Source organism: Mustela nivalis (assembly GCF_964662115.1).
Source record: "Mustela nivalis genome assembly, chromosome: 11".
Taxonomy (NCBI): domain Eukaryota; kingdom Metazoa; phylum Chordata; class Mammalia; order Carnivora; family Mustelidae; genus Mustela; species Mustela nivalis.
In genome coordinates this window covers 101,921,237-101,942,660 of record NC_139030.1, presented here as the reverse complement: position 1 = coordinate 101,942,660, position 21,424 = coordinate 101,921,237, and the positions used below count along the sequence as shown (strand labels likewise).

The window sequence follows — 21,424 nt, the reverse complement described above, 5'->3', positions numbered from 1 at the left end:
TGGACATTGGTCATGGGAGCGCAGGGGAAGCCAGTTACCTGGAGCAGAGGAAAGGTATATTCAATGGCAGCGCCCCCACAGAAGAGAACACTTGAGCAGGGCTTTGAATGATGTCCAAAATTCTGCCAAGTAAAGAAGATAGGGAGGACTTTCTGAAGGAATCCTATATCCAAATGTAGTGAATGGTGAAAGACCTGCTGGTCTAGCCAGTGCTCCCACCTGACCAGTGTTCAAGACGCATGGGTTGATGGCAGGAGAAGATGGGCAGTCTTTCAAAAAGGCCTTGTAGGTTCTGCCATGGAGTTTGAATTCCTTCTTGTATTCCAGGAACCTAGAATATAAATTTCCCAAAGACTCATTCAGTGTGCTCATTCATGATGCACCTTTCCTTGTTCTTTCTCCCAGAAATTCAGATTCCAGAAGAATGTCAATTAACAGGTACCCTGAATGATTTGGGAATTCCCAGCATGGTGACTTGGCAGCCAGGAGCAGTGTTAAATTAAAGCAGATGCAGATGATGATCAGACTTGGATTTTAGAGAGGTCATTCCGGCAGTAGTGTGAAGAGTGGTGTTGTGGGTGCCAAGAATGGAGGCAGGAGACACGTTAGGCAACTCTGATCATTATCCTGGCAAGAGGGAGTAAGTGTTGATCCTGAGGAGTGACAGGAGAAGTGAAGGTTGTTTAGAGAATCATTTTGGAAGTATGAGTGACAGGTCTTGGTGACACTGATTGTGGTGGATTGAAAGAAATAAAAAGTTGAAGTAGCTCAAGTTTTTAAGCTGGGATGACTTAGCAGATGGTGAGGCTATTAAACAAGTCAGTGAAAAGAAGGGAAAGAGTAAGTTTCATTTGAGGGCATATTAAATTTGGGATGCCTGGAGGGGTGCTTCAATTTTTTTTTTTGGCATTACAGTATGGGTACGCATACCCCCCTGACACACACAAACAATCACAGCTCTCACTATATTGCAGATTCCTCTAGGATACAGATCTGACCTTGGTAATTGGCATATGGTTCACTTTCCCTGGCATATGGCCACTGAGAACTGAGGGTGAGGAGGCATCCATAGAGTAAGCATATGTCTCCTCCTCACCTACTTCCCAAAAGGGTAGCAGTATAACACGGTGAAAGATGAACTCTACTTCTGAGACTGTGAGCAAACCATAGTTCTCTTTGTTCTGTGACTCTAAAAGAAATCCAAAGTTTTAATCAAAAAAGAGAAAACATGGGGCACCTGGGTGGCTCAGTGGGTTAAGCCTCTGCCTTCGGCTCAGTTCATGATCTCAGGGTCCTGGGATGGAGCCCCAAGTCAGACTCTGCTCAGTGGGGAGCCGGCTTCCCTTCCTCTCTCTCTGCCTACATGTGATCTCTGTCAAATAAATAAAATATTTAAAAAAAAAGAGAGAAAACATGATCACTTTGGAAACACAACTATTCATGACATTTCAGTCATGCCTTCAGTTGGTTGCTATTTCTGTGCTTCCAGGCTGCCCACACAAACTTGCTTCTTGCGTTTATCCTTTCTTGCATGTCTTTGTATTATTTGGCATATAACTTTTCTCTTTTACTTCTTTGATCTGGCAGTCACCCACTATTCTTTCTTCCATATGCTGTTCTGCTAGTATTTTTTCAGTGACCTGTATCAGACTTTCTAGGAGAAGCTGGGCGGGAGTCCCTAGTGTTGCTACTGGTAGAAACAACCACGGCAGTGGAAAACAGCGATGATTCAGGACCAAGGACAGCAGCAAACAGGTGTTGGGGTTCAAGATTTGGACTTTACACTTTGGAGAGATGATTTGTATATAACAGGTATTCCATAAACATTAATCAAATTGAAGATATGAGTAGAAGATTTAATGAATGTGCATTGCCATCAAATTAGCATGAGTTTGCCATCAGAAATATCACACCAGCTCTCTCAACTTTGTGTACGTTTCCTTTTGGTACAGGTAATAGAAAAAAATGTTGATCCTGAAACAATGCTGTTACCATATCTGAGGAAGAAGCGTATCCTTTGCTTTGCTTTGAGTGTGTGCATGTGTGTATATAGTGCTGATATCCTCATCAGGTGATATTTCAAATATCTTTTTAGAGGCACAGTGAGTCATATTCCCTACCATTATGGTTTTATGTTCTTTTTAAAGAAATTCCCACATTTCAGTTTTGTAGGTAGTGCACAGTTGTGGCTGTCAGGGGAACAAAATTCTTTCTAATCTCTGTTTTGGCACTAAATACATAGTATAAAATGGAGAAACTAACCGTGGGAATTAAAGCAAATCTTAAAAGGGCTTAATTAAGCATCCTTTAGAATTAAGAGTCACAATATTGACATTCTATCTAATCATCGTGCCCATTAGGAAAAAAGAGCACAGAAATCTGCTGAAATGAAGATAAAAGAACCATGGAGAAATTAAACCTAAAAATGTTACCTTAGAAAAGCTTTCTAGGGACGCCTGGGTGGCTCAGTGTGTTAAAGCCTCTGCCTTCAACTCAGGTCATGATCCCAGGGTCCTGGGATTGAGCCTTGCATTGGGCTTTCTGCTCAGCAGGGAGCCTGCCTCCCTTTCTCTCTCTACCTGCCTCTCTGCCTACTTGTGATCTCTGTCAAATAAATAAATAAAATATTAAGAAAAAAAAGAAAAGCTTTCTAAATAAAATCATGTAAGGATTGGATTCTTAGCCTGCAATGCATGAACTCCAGTGGGCTTCCTGATGTCTATAGACCCCCACTAAATTTTATGCAGAATTACGTGAAAATGGGAATTTGTACATTTTTATTCCTTCGAGAGAGAGAGAGAGACTCCCCAAAGAGTACACAACTCAAAAAAACATCAATAACAATGTTCTGGAAGTCATTCAAGATCTTTGGACAGAAAAACAATGAACATTTATTTCCTGGTTATCCATGGTACTAATGTGTATTATTTAAGATCTGGTTCACTTGTGAGTTACAGAAAATCCCAAATTGCAGTAAATAAGATAGAAGTTAAAAGTTTATTCCTTTCTCAGTGTGTTAGTTTGAGTTCTCTTAGAAGCAGACATTAATCTTAGGATTAAATGTGCAAGGGTTGTATTAGGAAAACACCTGAGTATAAGGAAATAGGGAGCTAAAGAAGGCTCAGGGAGACATTAGACCACAATGGAAGTGCTACCTGTAAAGAAGAGGGGACGAGGAGGCTGAGTGGGAGGGTCTAAGGCTGCTGGGCAGTCTAAGGGGTGTACATCAAAGACATTGAGGCGTGGCTGACAAGAATTCCCCTGTCTCTCCATAGCACTGAGCCATTGGTGGGAAGCAACCATGGGAGTCATGGTTGTCATGGGAGTCATTGAAACCCATGGGAGTCATGGGAGTCAATGAAAACTGGGGTAAGAGAAAGCAAAATGCAGCAGTTGGGTCATTTGGTCATTTACCCTCCATGTTGAAGGAGGTCTGTGAAACATGTTCTCATGGCTGTTGCGCTCACGTAAAGGAATCCCAGAGGTAGGTGGATTAGGGCTAGTAAAGTAGTGTCCCAACCTCATGAGGGGGCCAAGCTCCCTGTGTCTTGCTGCCCTACCCTCCTCAGCAGGCAACTTTCTCCTCATGGGCAGAGACAACTAACTCAAGTGTAGCCACCATATCTGAACTCCAGAAAATAAGAAGCAGTAAGCAATGAAAAAGGTGGCATCCCTTTCCTTTTGAGGACATTTTGTTCTGGAAGTCATACACAGCACTACACTTACATCCCATTGGACAGCATTGTCATTAACCCCACCCAGCTGCTGAAGAGGCTGAGAAAATGTACTTTTTATTCTGGGCAACCATGTGTGTGGCTAAAAACTGGGGTTTCTTTTACCAGAAAAGAATGAGAGAACAGATATGAGTACAGAAGTAGCAGTTTCTGCCACTGGGAAGCAGAGAAATACAGTGAACATGGATAATAACACACAAATATTCCAAGAATGATATACAGTTTGACATTTTACTCTGTATGTCATCAAAGATACAGATAAGGATATAGATAAATGTGCAATGTACTCATACTTCCAAATATTCAGGCCTTTATATGTAGAAACTTTTTTTTTTAGTTTGGCCCTGTTTTGGTAATATGATGTCCCATTGTTTTGAAAGGGAGGATACTAAATATAATACACAAATGGAAATCAGGACTCTACAAGATTCTAAAAAATAGCAGCTAGGACATCATTTGAACTTAACTATATGTTCAAGAGATTTTTGATGATGTTGTCCTCTAAGGTCAGAGCTATTCTAGGAAGAGAATTTTGGAAAACACATTATCTTTAACCATGCTTTTTCCAGTTCGACTCACAGGAACTAAGTACGGCTGTGGAACAGGTGGCTGTGGTGCCTGCACAGTGATGATATCACGATACACCCCCACTACCAAGAGGATAAGGTACCTTGCAGCAAAGTCCAGACATGGTTGTATTTTTGAAGTCTTGACCTTTGTTTTGTTCCTTCACCTGATGAATATGTAGGAGCACTTACTATGCAACAAGAACTGTGGTCAGCACTGGGGACACAGTGATGCACAAGAGAGACATGGTCCCCAGAATGTGAATGGGTTAGGGGAAAAATGTACCATCAATGAGGATAACATATGGTCAAAGAATCCCCTGTTGAAAATGGAAAGGCTCTCTGACTCCCTGGGCTGTCTGGGAAGGAAGGACTGAAATTTCAGTGAAGAATAATGGCATCATCACACTCTTATATGACTATGACAGCCTACTGACTGATGTCCCTGCTCCCACCCTTGCCCCTGCCATGGTGATTCCATACATCAGTCAGAGAGATCACTTTCAGCATAAATCAGATCATCGCACTCTCCTACTTTAAAAATCACCAGTGATTTCCCATTACATTTAACATCTTCTCTTTGTGTTTGAAACTTATCCTTCCTTAGGTTTGCCAAGTTTCTTGGATTTGTGGATTGATGTCTTCTATCAGCTTTGTAAACTTCTCAAACCATCATCTCTTCAAATATTTACTCTCTTTCTTTCTCTTCCTTCCTCCCTCCCTCACTTTCCCTCCTTCTCCTTTCCTTTTTCCTCCCCCTTCCTTTCACTTTCCTCTTCTCTCTCCCCACTTCTCTCTTTTGGACTCCAGCCATGCATATCTTAAACAATTTTACATCATTCTGCAGAGCTCAGATGAGGGCTAAGGATCTGAGCAGCGGTAAGATTTTGGAGATCTGCCTGTTTTCCACAGCCAGGTCACTTTCTTCCTGAACTCTGGGTGATCCCTCTCTGCTTTACAGCCTGGCTGCCCATTTTTTGATTCACCAAGAAGTTCTCTTGCTCTACCATCTCACTTCCATGCTTTGGGAGATATCTTACAGCCAGGCCTCACTGTCTTCAGCCTCTGGAGGGTGGCAACTGCCCTACACTCTGCGAAGCCTGAGTGCTTACAGTTTTCTGTCGGTTCTCCTGCTTCCCCCAGCTTCCTCAGATAGGTGTCCGTGTGCATGGAGCAGTTTTATTGTTTTTGTTTTTGTTTTGTAGCACTCCTTCCCTATGCCTAGTTTTAGAGTATTACCCTCAGCACTCAGTGCAGTTTGGTGGGGAAGAGATTGGGGACAGTATAGTCCAGCTTTGTATTTTAATTTGTTGCATCAGCCCACATTAAATATATGTTGAAAATTGGCATGATTTCTCCTTACTCCTGTTTAAGGCAGATTCTGTTCCCTCCATCCATGTCAGAGATGGGGACAGCTGTATCTCATCTGTCTTACAAAGGGATTGTACTTAATGGAGTTTAGGTCCTTTAAGTTTCTTTACATACCCAGCGTCTGATGAGTTTTTAAAAAACTATAATTATATAGTTTTATAGCATGTTTTTAGAATGAGAGTGAAGGTCTCTTACAAGTTTCTAAATGAAGCCTTACAATTACCTAATTTGTATGTCTCTCAACCAGGAATCCCACCATTTCTCCTGTATTCATTGTGCTCCAACCTCACTGGCCTTCTTTCTGTTCCCAAGCATCCCAAGCCCATTCCTGTCTCAGGGCCTTTGCACATGTTGTCCCTCTACCTGGAATGTTTGCTCCCAAACCTTCATGTCTGCCTCCTTCAAATCACTCAGGTTCCAGCAAAAATGTTATGCAGTCAACCCTCTTTGATCAGCTTATAAATAGCAATGCCCACCTCACCTCTGCAACTCCTTATTCCCTTTACCTGTATCACTTTATTCATAGGACTTCTTACTCTCTCAGTTTATGTGTGTATGTGTGGTCTACATATATATGTATTGTCTATCTTCCCCTAATTAGGATATATACTCTACAAGGGCAGGAACTTTATATGTCTTATTGACCAATGGATCCAAAGTGCCTCAAACTTTGCGTGGCACATAGTAGACACTCAATAAATCTTTCCATTTAATTATAAATGAATAATATTCTTCCAATCTTTCTTTTGTGTGGGTATATATATGGATGCAGTTCTGTATAAAAACCTGTATATTTTGGTTCTAAAACCTGGGCATGAACTGAGGATAGAAGGTATTTGCAATGTCTGAAGCATTGTACAAAACCTGCCATATTGGAGGTGCTGGGTGAACGCTCACCCAGCAAATTGTTTCCCACTGGGTATAATTTACTTTGTGTTTCCCTTTTGCATTCTGAAGCCATCATGCCGCCAATGCCTGTCTGATCCCCATCTGCTCCCTGTACGGGGCTTCTGTCACCACGATAGAAGGCATAGGAAGCACCAAGACCAGGATTCATCCTGTTCAGGTAAGGCTGGGCTTCTTTCTCAGAGGGTTTTTGTGCTTCAGAAAGTGCAGCAAGGCCCAGTGGTTAACATGGTAGGATAGTCTGAGCCCTGCAGTTTGGTCACTGCCTATACATGGAACTGAGCTTGAGGCCAGGAGTGACACCTGCTGTGTGTGTTTTACAACTGATTTCTTAGAAAAATGCTTCTTCAAGAATAGAGGCCTTTTTCTTTGGGAAGAAAAGCCCAACATTGCTGTGTTTAGTTTTCATGTTCTAACTGGATAGGACCTCTCCATGTTACATCTTCCAAGTTCAAAGAAATGAGGGCTGTATGTATTGAGGGTTATGATTTCATCCTTTTCCCCCCACACACAAAATGGAAAATAACCTTATTTTAAAGCTGGATGAAAATCTCATCTCCAAAAAGGATTTTTAAAATGTAGGTCTTGTTCAAAAGACAGATGATAGGAGTTTTAATAAATTTGGAGGCTTTTCTCCTAAGGCAGCACCTTGTTGGAAAGACACCTTTCAAAGGAAAGACACCTGGCCCTTTAAATTATTTATATGTTGCCCGTAAAAAGTAGCTGTTGCTACTTGTTTTCATCTAGGTTACTGAAGGTCACTTATGAGGAGAGGACCAAAGAGGGAAAAGATAGGGGCAACATAGAGAATAACACACTTCCCGTTCCCTGGGCTTGAGCAATGTCGGGTCCTGTCTATGTCCTGTGAAACCTCATTACCTACAGGGAGCAAATCCTGCCTGGGTGCTCCTGTGAGAAGAGGCAGTTCACGGCTGTGAGACAGCATTTCATTTAGTAGCTGCTGCTGAGCTCCTGGGGTTGCAACGGAGCCAGAAGACCGCTTCCATAATGGGGCAGTGCCTTTGAAGTTAGACTCCGAAGAGAAAATGCTGGGAGGGAAAAGGTTTGGTCGAGAAAGAGGCAGTGCTTCTCTCTTGACCGTTTTGTGGATTAACGGCTGCACTTTGCCAACTCCTGTGTGCTGAAGTGATAGGGTGATCGTGGGCAGCTACAGGCACTCGGGGGTTTGGCTTGGTTCGGTTTTCTCAACATGCGCACAATTTGCTTCACTTCTCTGAGGGACTTAAAGGGGGTGAGCCTTATTTCTGTGATTCCCATTCTGGATTATGTATTGAAACCACCGCGGAATCTAAAAAATACAGGTCTGTGCTCTTGGCCTGGGCTGCTTCCTGGCCCTTGGAAATTTTAAATTCCCCTGGTGAGTCCAAAGGCTGAGAGCCTTTAATGAAAGTCAAGGACCAGTAATCACAGCCACCCAGTCTGAGAAAAGGAGACACCTAGGATGAGAAGAATTTTCCAGGACCTCTTCTCCAGTTTTATTGTGCAAATGGGCTGCCCGGGGATCTTGTCAGAGTACAGATTCTGATCCGGTAGGTCTGGGATAGGGCCCAAGATTCTGCATTTCTAATCTTGCTGTGCTTCCAGGAAAGGATAGCCAAGTGTCATGGCACGCAGTGTGGGTTCTGCACCCCTGGAATGGTGATGTCCATCTACACACTGCTGAGGAACCATCCAGAGCCTTCTCTGGAGCAGATAATGGAAGCCCTTGGTGGTAGGTTATATATACATGTGCTTTTGTTTTAATAATGGCGATGGTCAGAGGTGACGGTAGACACTCACCGTGTGCCACGTGCGGTATTCATGTTGTACAAAGATTGTCTCATTTACCCTTCATGATACCAGTGCAAGGTAGGCATTGTTACTATCTCCACATCGTACATGGAGAAACTGAGGTTTAGAGAGAATTTATTTAAAGTTGTACCACCAATAAGTGGAAGAATTACTTTGTCCAAATCAGGATTCACACAAGATCCGCACATTTCCCTTGGCTGATACATTCCTTGTCTCTCTTGATTTATGAAAGTCTCCTTCCTGCCTGGGTGGCTCAGTCCATCTTTCCTGTCCCCCTGCTCATGCTCTCTCTGACTGTCTCTCTCTTTCTTTCAAATAAATAAATAAAATCTTTTTTTTTTAAGTCTCCTCCCTCCTTTTTTTTTTTCCCCCTTTAGAGAGAAAGGGCACAGGCAGACAGAATGGCAGGGAGAGGCAGAAGGAGAAGCAGGCTCCCTGCCGAGCAAGGAGCCTGATGGGGGACTCGATCCCAGAACGCTGGGATCATGACCTGAGCCGAAGGCAGCCGCTTAACCAACTGAGCCACCCAGTCCTCCCTCCCCTTTTTACTGTTCTCTTATTTTTTTAAGATTTTATTTATTTATTTGAGAAAGAGAGAGAGAGAGCACAAGCAGGGGGAGTGGCAGAAGGAGAGGGAGAAGCAGGCAGAGGGAGAAGGGAGACACCCCGCTGAGCAGAGAGCCCGACTCGGGGCTCAATCCTGGGACCCTGAGGTCATGACCTGAGCTGAAGGCAGATGCTCAACCCACTGAGCCACCCAGGTGCCCCTATTTGCTTATTTTTACAAACATGACAAAGTCCATTTATTCATTTACTCTTGGAAAGGGTCCAGCTGTCTCCACATGCCACTCTCTCCCAGGGAGGGGTGCTCTCAGGATCCCGTTAGCGATCAGAGGACTCCGATGAATACACCATGAGATCAAAGACATTGAGATCTTCTGGTGATACTTATTTCAAATAACTGTCTTTATCCAGGCTAGAGTGATTTTACCAAGTTCAGCGGCTCAGTGTGTGTGTGGATGCAGGAAGTCTTCATTTACAAGATTCTAAACAAATTTTTAAAATAATAGCTTCCCAGATCCCAGTGAAACTGTCCGTGGGTCTATCTGTCCATCTCCTGCCTCCCAAGGACCCTGTTTCCCTGCCAGAGAACACGAGGGTAGAGCCCGTGAGTCTCGCTCTTCCGCACACCTGAGGACCAGAGCAAATGGAAGTAGGAAGGAGAGATGCAGCACGGGAACTGTCTCTTGCCTGATTTCCTTTAGATCCCATTACGCCTTGGATCTCGTGACTATTTATAATGTGAACAAGGGGTTTTCAGATTTTAGAGTGCTTAAGACTTTCATGGTGGAATTTGTAGAATGGAAGTTCCTGGGATGAAACCCCAGATAGCTTGCTTCAGATTGGCTTTATTTTTTTAATAACACTTCAGATTTGTGGGTGTGGGATGAATGTGGGCTATGGACCACTTTGAGAGAAATGCTGCCCTAATGATTTGTTATAAGTGTGTGCCTGGTTGTTTCTGAAGTTTAATAATTGCCTTTGTTACTACAAAAAGTCTTTGATCAATCAGCTGAAGCTTAGCTCTTGAATGTGCCTATAGACCAAGTTTTTAGCTTGAAATCAATGTGTTCTTTGATCACCTATCACAAGCAGAAGATACGAAACTGTTTACAGAGAGAAAACACAAATAACTGGGTTGTTCAGCTCTACTTCAGAACCCTCAACTTAATATCCCAAGTTGCTGATGAAAAATAGACTGAATGTCCAATGGGGCCTTCTTCTTGGATGGGGGTTCTGACTTTCATCATGCACTTGGCAGACTGTGCCTCTCTCTAGGTTAGTTGAGTAATACAGTTGAGTTTTTCTCCTTCAGGTAACCTATGCCGTTGCACCGGATATAGGCCCATAATTGATGCATGCAAGACTTTCTGTAAAGTAAGTAGAAGGGAATTTTTTTAAAAAAAGATTTTATTTATTTATTTATTTATTTATTTATTTATTTGAGAGAGGGAGAGAGAGAGATTGAGTGTGGCAGGAGGAGGGACAAAGGGAAAGGCAGAGAGACTCTATTTATTTATTTATTTATTTATTATGAACATATAATGTATTATTTCCCCCAGGGGTACAGGTCTGTGAATCATCAAGCTTACACATTTCACAGCACTCACCATAGCACATACCCTCCCCAGTGCCCATAACCCAGGCACCTTATCCCTCCCCACCCCCACCCCCCACCAACCCTCAGTTTGTTTCCTGAGATTAAGAGTCTCTTATGGTTTGCTCCCTCCCCAGTCCTATCTTGTTTCATTTTTTTCCCCTCTCTACCTCCCACAACACCTCGCCCTGCCTCTTAACTTCCTCATATCAAAGAGATAATATGATAATTGTCTCTCTCTGATTGACTTATTTTGCTTAGCATAATACCATCTAGTTCTTTCCATGTCATTGCAAATGGCAAGATTTCAATTTTTGATGGCTGCATAGTATTCCATTGTGTGTGTGTGTGTGTGTGTGTGTACACACCACATCTTCTTTATCCATTCATCTGTCAATGGACATCTAGGCTCTTTCCATAGTTTGGCTATTGTGGACTTGCTGCTATAAACATTTGGGTGCACGTGCCCCTTCAGATCACTAGAATTGTATCTTTAGGGTAAGTATCCAGTAGTGTGATTGCTGGGTCATAGGGTAGCTCTATTTTCAGCTTTTTGAGGAACCTCCATACTGTTTTCCAGAGTAGCTGCACCAGATTGTATTCCTACCAACAGTGCAGGAGGGTTCTCCTTTCTCCACACCCTCCAACATCTGTCATTTCCTGATTTGTTAATTTTAGTCATTCTGACTAGTGTGAGGTGGTATCTCATTGAAGTTTTGATTTGTATTTCCCTGATGCTGAATGATGTGGAGCACTTTTTCATGAGTCTGTTGGCCATTTGGATATCTTCTTTGCAGAAATGTCTGTTCATGTCTTCTGTCCATTTCTTGATTGGATTATTTGTTTTTGGGTGTTGAGTTTGAGAAGTTCTTTATAGGGGCGCCTGGGTGGCTCAGTGGGTTAAAGCCTCTGTCTTCAGCTCAGGTCATGATCTCAGGGTACTGGGATCGAGCCCTGCATTGCTCAGCAGGGAGTCTACTTCCTCTTCTCTCTCTGCCTGCCTCTCTGACTACTTGTGATCTCTCCCTGTGTCAAATAAGTAAATAAAATCTTTAAAAAAAAAAAAAAAGAAGTTCTTTATAAATTTTGGATATGAGCCCTTTATCTGATATGTCATTTTCAAATATCTTCTCCCATTCTGTCAGTTGTCTTTTGGTTTTGTTGACTGTTTCCTTTGCTGTGCAAAAGCTTTTGATCTTGATGAAGTCCCAATAGTTCATTTTTGCCCTTGCCTCCCTTGCCTTTGGTGATGTTCCTAGGAAGATGTTGCTGCTGCGGCTGAGGTCAAAGAGGTTCCTGCCTGTGTTCTCCTCAAGGATTTTGATGGATTCTTTCCTCACATTGAGGTCCTTCATCCATTTTGAGTCAATTTTTGTGTGTGGTGTGAGGAAATGGTCCAATTTCATTATTCTGCATGTGGCTGTCCAATTTTCCCAACACCATTTGTTGAAGAGACTGTCTTTCCTACTTTGTCAAAAATTAGTTGACCATAGAGTTGAGGGTCCATTTATGGCCTCTCTATTCTGTTCCATTGATCTACGTGTCTGTTTTTGTGCCAGTGCCATACTGTCTTGATGATTACAGCTTTGTAATAGAGCTTGAAGTCTGGACTTGTGATGCCACCAACTTTGGTTTTCTTTTTCAATGTTCTCTGGTTATTCAGGGTCTTTTCTGGTTCCATATAAATTTTAGGATTATTTGTTCCACTTCTGTGAAAAAAATTGATGGTATTTTGATAGGGATTGCATTAAATGTATAGATTGCTTTAGGTAGTATAGACATCTTTACAATATTTGTTCTTGCAATCCATGAGCATGGAACATTTTTACATTCATTGTGTCTTCCTCAATTTCTTTCATGAGTACTTTATAGTTTTCTGATTCTTTGCCTCTTTGGTTAGGTTTATTCCTAGGTATCTTACTGTTTGGGGTACAATTATAAATGGGATCAACTCCTTAATTTCTCTTTCTTCTGTCTTGCTCTTGGTGTATAGAAATGCAACTGGGGGCACCTAGGTGGCTCAGTGGGTTAAGCCTCTGCCTTCAGCTCAGGTCATGATCTCCGGGTCCTGAGATCAAGCCCCACATCGGACTTTCTCCTCAGCGGGGAGCCTGCTCCCCCCCCCCCACCTGGCTCTCTATCTACTTGTGATCTCTCTGTCAAATAAATAAAATATTTTTTAAAAATTTAAAAAGAAAAGAAAAGAAGTGCAACACTTTTCTGTGCACTGATTTTATGTCCTGATACTTTACTGAATTCCTATATGAGTTCTAGCAATTTTGGAGTGGAGTCTTTTGGGTTTTCCATACAAAGTATCATATCATCTGCAAAGAGTGAAATTTTTACTTCTTCTTTGCTGATTCGGATGCCTTTTATTTCTTTTTGTTGTCTGATTGCTGAGGCTAGGACTTCAGTACTATGTTGAATAACAGTGATGATAGTGAATAGCCTTGCCATTTTCCTGACCTTAGGGGAAAATTTCTCAGTTTTTCCCCATCGAGAATGATATTTGCTGTGGGTTTTTCATAGATAGCTTTTGTGATATTGAGGTATGTATCCTCTGTCCCTACACTGTGAAGAGTTTTGATCAAGAAAGGATGTTGTACTTTGTCAAATACCTTTTCAGTATCTATTGAGAGTATCATATGGTTCTTGTTCCTTCTTTTATTAATGAATTGTATCACATTGATTGATTTGCAGATGTTGAACCAACGTTGCAGCCTAGGAATAAATCCCACTTGGTCATGGTGAATAATCCTTTTAATATACTGTTTAATCCTATTGACTAGTTGTGTTTTTTTAAGGTTTAAAAAAAATTCTTATTTATTTATTTATTTTTAAAGATTTTATTTATTTGTTTGACAGACAGAGATCACAAGTAGGCAGAAAGGCAGGCAGAGAGAGAGGAAGGGAAGCAAGCTCCCCACTGAGCAGAGAGCCCGATGCAGGTCTTGATCCCAGGACCCTGGGATCGTGACCTGAGCTGAAGGCAGAGGCTTTAACCCACTGAGCCACTCAGACACCCCTATTTTTTAAATTTATTTGCAGTGTTACAGAATTCATTGTTTATGCACCACACCCAGTGCTCTATGCAATACGTGCCTCCATAATACCCACCACCAGGCTTACCCAACCTCCCACCCCCCAACCCCTCCAAAACCTCAGATTGTTTTTCAGAGTCCACAGTCTCTCATGGTTTGTCTCCCCCTCCAATTTCTCCCAAAGTATTTTGATGAGAATTTTTGCATCCATGTTCATCAAGGATATTGGTCTTTAATTCTCCTTTCTGATGGGGCCTTTGTCTGGTTTGGGGATCAAGGTATTGCTGGCCTCATAAAATGAGTTTGGAACTTTTCCTTCCATTTCTATTTTTTCAAACAGTTTCAGGAGAATGGGTATTAATTCTTCTTTAAATGTTTGGTAGAATTCCCCTGTGAAGCTGTCAGGCCCTGAGCTCTTGTTTGTTGGGAGATTTTTGATGACTGCTTCAATCTCCTTACTAATTATGGGTCTGTTCTGGTTTTCTGTTTCTTCCTGGCTCAGTTTTGGTAGTTTATATGTCTCTAGTAATGCACCTATTTCTTCCAGAATGTCAGATTTTCTGGTGTATATTTGCTCATAATATATTCTTATAATTGTTTATATTTCTTTGGTGTTAGTTGTGATCTCTCCTCTTTCATTCATGATTTTATTTATTTGGGTCCTTTCCCTTTTCTTTTTGATAATTCTGGCCAGGGGTTTATCATTCTTATTAATTCTTTCAAAGAACCAGCTCCTAGTTTCGTTGATTTGTTCTGCTGTTCTTTTGGATTCTGTTTAATTGATTTCTGCTTTGATATTTACAATTTCTCTTCTCCTGCTGAGTTTAGGCTTTCTTTGCTGTTCTTTTTTCAGCTTCTTTAGGTATAGGGTTAGGATATGTACTTGAGACCTTTCTTGTTTCTTGAGAAAGGCTTATATTGTTATGTACTTTTGTCTCAGGACCACCTTTGCTGCATCCCAAAGATTTTGAACAGTTGTGTTTTCATTTTCATTTGTTTCCATGAATTTTTAAAGTTCTTTAATTTCCTGGTTGGCCCATTCATTCTTTAGTAGGATGCCCTTTAGCCTCCATGCATTTGAGTTCTTTCCAACTTTCCTCTTGTGGTTGAGTTTTAGTTTCAGATCACTGTGGTCTGAAAATATGCAGGGAATGATCCCAATCTTTTGGTACCAGTTGAGACCTGATTTGTGACCAGGATGTGATCTATTCCAGAGAATGCTGCATGTGCACAAGAGAAAAATGTGTATTCTGTTGCTTTGGGTTGGAAAGTTCTGAATATATCTGTGATGTCCTTCTGGTCCAGTGTGTCATTTAAAGCCTTTATTTCCTTGCTGATCTTTTGCTTAGGTGGTCTGTCCATCTCAGTGGGGGAGGGAGGGCTGTTAAAGTCCCCTACTATTATTGTATTACTGTCAATGTGATTTTTTGATTTTGTTATTAACTGGTTTATATAATTGGCTGTTCCCACATTAGGGGCATAGATATTTAAAATTGTTAGATCTTCTTGTTGGACAGACTCTTTAAGTATGATATAATGTCCTTTCTCATCTCTTATTATAGTCTTTGGCTTAAAATCTAATTTATCTGATATAAGGATTGCCGCCCAGCTTTCTTTTGATGTCTATTAGCATGGTAAATTGTTATTCACCCTGTCACTTTAAATCTAGAGGTGTCTCTTGCATATCAGTGGATCTTGTTTTTTTTTTTTTTTTTAAAGATTTTATTTATTTATTTGACAGGCAGAGATCACAAGTAGGCAGAGAGGCAGGCAGAGAGAGAGGAAGGAGCAGGCTCCCCGCTGAGCAGAGAGCCTGATGCGGGGCTTGATCCCAGGACCCTGGGATCATGACCTGAGCGGAAGGCTCAGCCAAAGGCTCACTGAGCCACCCAGGAGCCCCGGGTCTTGTTTTTTTTACCCATTGTGATACAGCTGTGTCTTTTGATTGGGGCACTTAGCCCTGGGGCAATTGGCCAACCAGGAAATTAAAGAACTTTACATTCAGGGTAACTATTGAAAGATATGAATTTAGTGCCATTGTCTGTAAGGTGACTGTTACTGTATATTGTCTCTGTTCCTTTCTGGTCTGTTACTTTTAGGCTCTCTCTTTGCTTAGAGAACCCCTTTCAATATTTCCTATAGGGCTGGTTTGGTATTTGCCAATTCCTTTCATTTTTGTTTGTTCTGGAATCTTTTTATCTCTCCTATTTTCAGTGACAGCCTAGCTGGATATAGTATTCTTGGCTGCATATTTTTCTCATTTAGTGCTTTGAATATAACATGCCAGTCCTTTCTGTCCTGCCAGGTCTCTGTGGATAGGTCTGCTGCCAGTCTAATATTTCTGCTGTTGTAGGTTACAGACCTCTTGTCCCAAGCTGCTTTCAGAATTTTCTCTTTGTCACTTAGACTTTATTAGATGATGGGGTGTTGACCTATTTTTATTGATTTTGAGGGGGGTTCTCTGTGCCTCCTGAATTTTGATGCTTGCTCCCTTTGCCAAATTAGGGAAATTCTCTGCTATAAGTTGCTCCAGCATACCTTCTTCCCCTCTCTCCCTTTCTTCTTCTTAGAGAGAATCTTAAGCAGACTTCCTACTGAGTGTGGAGCCCTTCAGAGGGGTTACCAGAAGTGACTAGGGGAACAGCCATTGTTACTAATACAAGGCCCCTTCTTATCTCAGGCTCTGTAATTGCTCTTTGTTATTTGATTCTTGGGCAGGTGTTTTCTCTCATCCATTGAGCTAGCCTGGAGAGTCCCATAATGAGCGCCTAAGCACTTTGATACTGGCTATGGGTCATTGTTTTGAGGAGTTTTCCCTTATCTGTTTGTGTCAGGTGCCCTGCCCACCCCCACACCCCTGTTGCTCCTGCAGCCCTCTGTACATACTCCTGGCACAGCAGTGGTCACACCGTGGTTTCACTCCCGTTTGCTCTCCCATCTCTCCCATCAGACAATGGGCTGCTTGACAGCAGGGTCTGTGTGTCTGTAGGGCTGGGCCCCATGCACTTATTGAATAGCCACTTGTTCACTATCTGCTGCATGAATAAGTGAACAAACAATCTGGAAATGAGGGACAGAAGATTGCCCTTTGTACTCAACTATAAAATCAATATGTCATAAATAAGAACCGAGTGATAGCCATAGTAATTGTTAATATCTATCATTAATAAAATATTAAATATTAATATTGTTAATATTTATTGCTGAGTGCCAGACGTTGTTATAAGAATTTTACATATTTTAGCTTATTGAATAATCACTACTATTCAAATTTTCTCAAAACCTTAGACTTTTTTAAATTAGAAGTTGGTATGGATATGTTTACATACACATGGTTCTTTTTTCATAGCATTTAGCAGTATTGATTCTGTATTATGTTTCAGCTGGTAGTCACCTGTTTTATTTAATTGTTAGTAGAGGGGACTTTGCTTCCAGCCTAGTGTTTGCATTTCATCTCCAGCTTTAGCAACTCACCCCAGAAGACCAGCTCCACCTGAGGCTGGATCAGCTGCTTTTCCATCTAAGTGAGGACCAGGTACCAAGCTTGAATCAAGATTTAGGCAATAGAGGAGTAACATCAGCAACATGGTGAAACGGGAGTTTTCTACTCTCTTGTTCCCAAAAAACACCAATTTTGACACTCACTCTAGGATAAGAGTGATTTAAGGATAAGTCCAGGAGTCCAGTGGAGAAATCCCATCACACCAGTGGAACAACAACAACAATAAATCCAAGGCTATATACATTGAAGAGAGTGAAAGAAACTGTTTCACTCTATCTGCATCATCCTTCCCACAACGTGGCATAGTTCAGTGCCAAGTCAGACCTTCTTGGCTCCTGATTTACCCCATGAGGGAACATTCTCACGTTCTCATGTGAGCGGGTATCTGGCTTCCCCAGCTGTGTGGACACTGCCAAAGAGGCCCACTTATTTCTCACCTCATCCAGAATACTGAGGAGTGATGCACAATCTGGGGGCAGGAAAGGGTGGGCGGAGAGAAGCCAGGGCTCTGAGAGGGCATCAGTAGAACATGGATCCAACTAACCATGAGCAACAAGAAAACACAGAAAGATAATTCAGCAAGATCAGGAAAACAACACATGAACTAAATGAGAAGTTTGACAGAGAGATAGAAATAATTACAGGCAAGCAGAAATTCTGGAGCTGAAGAATACAATGAATGGAATCAAGAACAAGACAAGGATGCCCACTCTTGCCACTTCAGTTCAACATAGTACCAGAAGTCCTAGCCAAACAATTAGGCGAGAAAAAGAAATAAAAGTCATCCAAATTGGGAAGAAAGGAGTAAAATTTTCTGTGCACATGACTTTATATATAGAACCCTGAAGACTCCACCAAAAAAATTGTTAGAACTAATCAATGAATTAAGTAGAGTTGCAGGATATAAAATCAACATACAAAACGCAGTTATGTTGCTATATACTAACAAGCTATCAGAAAGATTAAGAAAACAATCCTATTTATAATAGCATCGATAACAATAAAATACTCAAGAATAAATTTAGCCAAGGGAGTGAAAGATCTATACACTGAAAACTATAAGACAATGTTGAAAGAAATTGAGGAAGACAGATATAAATGGAAAGATATCCCATGTTCATGGATTGGAAGAATTAATACTGTTAAAATGTCCATACTACCAAAGCAATCTACAGAGTCGATGCAATCCCTAAGAAAATTCCATTAGCATTTTTCACAGAAATAGAAAAAAAATCCTAGTATTTGCATGTAACCAAAAAAGATCCTAAATTGGCAAGGCAATTTTGAGAAAAAACAAAACTGGTTGCATCACAGATCCTGTTTTTAAACTATTTCACAAAGCTATAACAATTGAAACAATATGGCACTGGCATAAAACAGACCCACAGACCAGTGGAACAGAATTGAAATCTCAGGTATAAACTCATGCCTACACAGTCAAATAATCTTTGACAGTGAAGCCAGGAACACAATGATGAAAGGATAGTCTCTTCAATAAATGGCTTAGGGAAACCTGAATGAATTGCACCTCTACTTTTTACCACTCACGTATGAACTCAAAATGTATTAAAGACTTAACTGTAAGACCTGAAACCATAAAACTCCTAGAATAAAACAGGGGAAAAAACTCCTTGACATTGAGCTTGGCAATGATTTTTTTTGGTATGAAACCAAAAGCACAGGCAACAAAAGGAAAAATAAGCAAGTGTTATTCTCTCAAACTGAAAGTCTTCTGCACATTGAAGGAAGCAATTAAATGCAAAAGCAGCCTATACAATGAGAGAAGATATTTGCAAACCATTAACCATAGGGAGTTAATATCCAATTATATAAGGAACTAATGCATTCAGTAGCAAAAAATAAAAGTAATTTGATTAAAAAATGGGCAAAAGATCTGAATAGAAATTTTTTTAAAAAAGACATACATATGGTCAACAGGTACCTGAAAAGTACCCAACATCACTAGTCAGCAGGAAAATGCTAATCAAAACCACAGTGAGATACCTCACACATGTTAGGATGGCTGCTATCAAAACGTCAAAAGTTAAATGTTGGCAAGGATACGAAGAAAAGGGTATCCTTGTTCACTGTTCATGGGAAAGTAAATTGGTATAGGCACTGTGGAAAACAAGGTGGAATTTCCTCAAAAAGTTAAATATAGAACCACCATAGGATCCAACAATCCCACTTCTGGGTATATAACTGAAGGAAATGAAATTAGTACCTCAAAGAGATTCTGAACTCCCATATTCATTGCAGCATTATTCACTAAAAGGAAATAACCTAAGTGCCCATCAACAGATTAATGTATACACACACAATTATTATTCAGCCATGAGAAAGTGGGAAATCCTGCCATTTGCAAGAACATGGGTGAATCTAGAGGACATTACACTATGTGAAATTAGCCAGATAGAGGAAGACAATACTGTATGATCTCACATAAATGCAGAAATTTAAAAAAAAAAAAAGTTGAACTCAGAGCAACAGAGCACAATTGTGGTTGCCAGGGTCAGGGACTGGGAGAATGAGAGATGCTAGTTAAAGGGCACAAGCCTTCAGTTATAAGACAAGTAAGCTCTGGGAATCTAATTTGCAGCACAGTGACTATAGTTAATAAAATTGTGTTGTGCACTTGAAATTTGCTAAGAGAGTTGACCTTAAGTATTCTCACAATACATGCATGCAAGATGGTAACTATGTGAGATGATGGGTGTGTTTATCAAACTGATTGTGGTAATCATTTAACAAAGTATGCATATGTAAAGCAATCACATTGTGTGCTTTATTTTTTTAGAGATTTTATTTATGTATTTATCAGAAAGAGAGCACAAGCAGGGGGAGTGGCAGGAGAGGGAGAAGCAGGCTCCACACCGAGCAGGGATCCTGACACAGGAGTTGATTCCAGGACCTGGGGGTCATGACCTGAGCCAAAGGCAGATGCTTAACCAGCTGAGCCACCGAGGCATCCCCATATTGTGCACTTTAAAGATACAATTTTATTTGTCAGTTTTATCTCAAGAAAGTTGAAAAAATACTTAGTAGAATCAGCAATAAATTCTTGATTATTTGTTTTTTTACCCTCTAGACTTCTGGCTGCTGTCAAAGTAAAGAAAATGGGGTTTGCTGTCTGGATCAAGGAATAAATGAATTAACAGAATTTGAAGAAGGAAATAAGGTCAGTGAGTTGTAATTTTTTTGTTAAAGTTTTCTCAGGGCATGAACAGAAACCCACTTACTTTTAGGAAGAATAAATGGCTGCCTCAGTTGACTCATTTGAGGGATTTCAACATGGCCCCCACCTTCATTCTCCATCTTCATCCAAAAAAAAAAAAAAATCTGTCCTAAACTTCATTCTTCTTTCCAGATATTATTCTGGTCCAAGAACAACTATCCATAGGAGAAAAAATGTTTTGATCCCTTAATGTCTCTTAGTTTTTTAAAAACCTTTTTCAAGGACTAGCCAAGCAAAGTGAAGACATTAGGGAAATGAAAGAACTGGCAGAGGGAGAAGTGATGGAAGGGAATTTGGAGAAACACTCTTGTTCTCAGCTGCTCGTGCCTCCTCTGCTTTCCTAGACCTCAAAGAGAACACGCAGGAAGTTGAGCTTTGAGGACCATTGGCATCTGCATTGAGTTGCTAATAACTAGGTCTTTGTTAGAGCCCTTGACTTAGAACCCAGAGACTGTGGCTGGCCAGTTGGTTTTATTTCTGTCTGCTGTATGTCTTCTTCTCAGCTCATTCCACAAAGGATTTAAAGTAGTTAGAGTTGCCTGATGACAATAACTCCTGTTACTTTCTTTTCTTTTTTTAAGACAAGTACAAAACTCTTCTCAGAAAAGGAGTTTCTGCCATTGGATCCAACTCAAGAATTGATATTTCCTCCAGAACTAATGGTAAGGCAAAGTTGAGCTCATTCTAGAGGAATTCATGGTGAGATATTTAGGAAGCGTGTTTGATGATGGATCCTCTTGGAAGCTGATTGGCAAATAACATCCATCTGCCATTCTTAACCCAAGCTCTAAAGATAGTTGATGGTTAAAAGTAGCAGATTGTATCTATAAGAATATGTCATCACAACTTCTATAAATGTAGACATGTTTTCTACTTCTAGCTTTGTTGAAGTTTATTCTTCTGTAGAATGAAGGTTTGACATAATTAAGCATATTAAAATATTTTTAAACATTGAAATGAATTCCTTGAAGATACACAAGCAGCAAAGTTAGATATAGGAGAACAGTCTCCAGAAGGAATAAAATACTTTTATATGTTTAATCTGAACTCTGAATGCTTAGTAAAGCTTTACTTTTAGGTCACTTTTATTTTCTTTTTT

General features: G+C 40.7%; 1 protein-coding gene across 1 annotated transcript in view; it reads left to right on the top strand.

Annotated features, from left to right (window-relative positions):
• The window catches only part of LOC309843413 (aldehyde oxidase), an 82,473-nt gene that overhangs the window by 6,410 nt on the left and 54,639 nt on the right, over positions 1–21,424 (top strand). Inside the window, exons 2-8 of the mRNA XM_082688916.1 lie at positions 1,953–2,010; positions 4,304–4,400; positions 6,629–6,737; positions 8,183–8,309; positions 10,266–10,327; positions 20,179–20,268; positions 20,907–20,987. Of these exons, the coding sequence (XP_082545042.1) occupies positions 1,953–2,010; positions 4,304–4,400; positions 6,629–6,737; positions 8,183–8,309; positions 10,266–10,327; positions 20,179–20,268; positions 20,907–20,987 (624 nt within the window). The remainder of the gene's footprint in view (positions 1–1,952; positions 2,011–4,303; positions 4,401–6,628; positions 6,738–8,182; positions 8,310–10,265; positions 10,328–20,178; positions 20,269–20,906; positions 20,988–21,424) is intronic.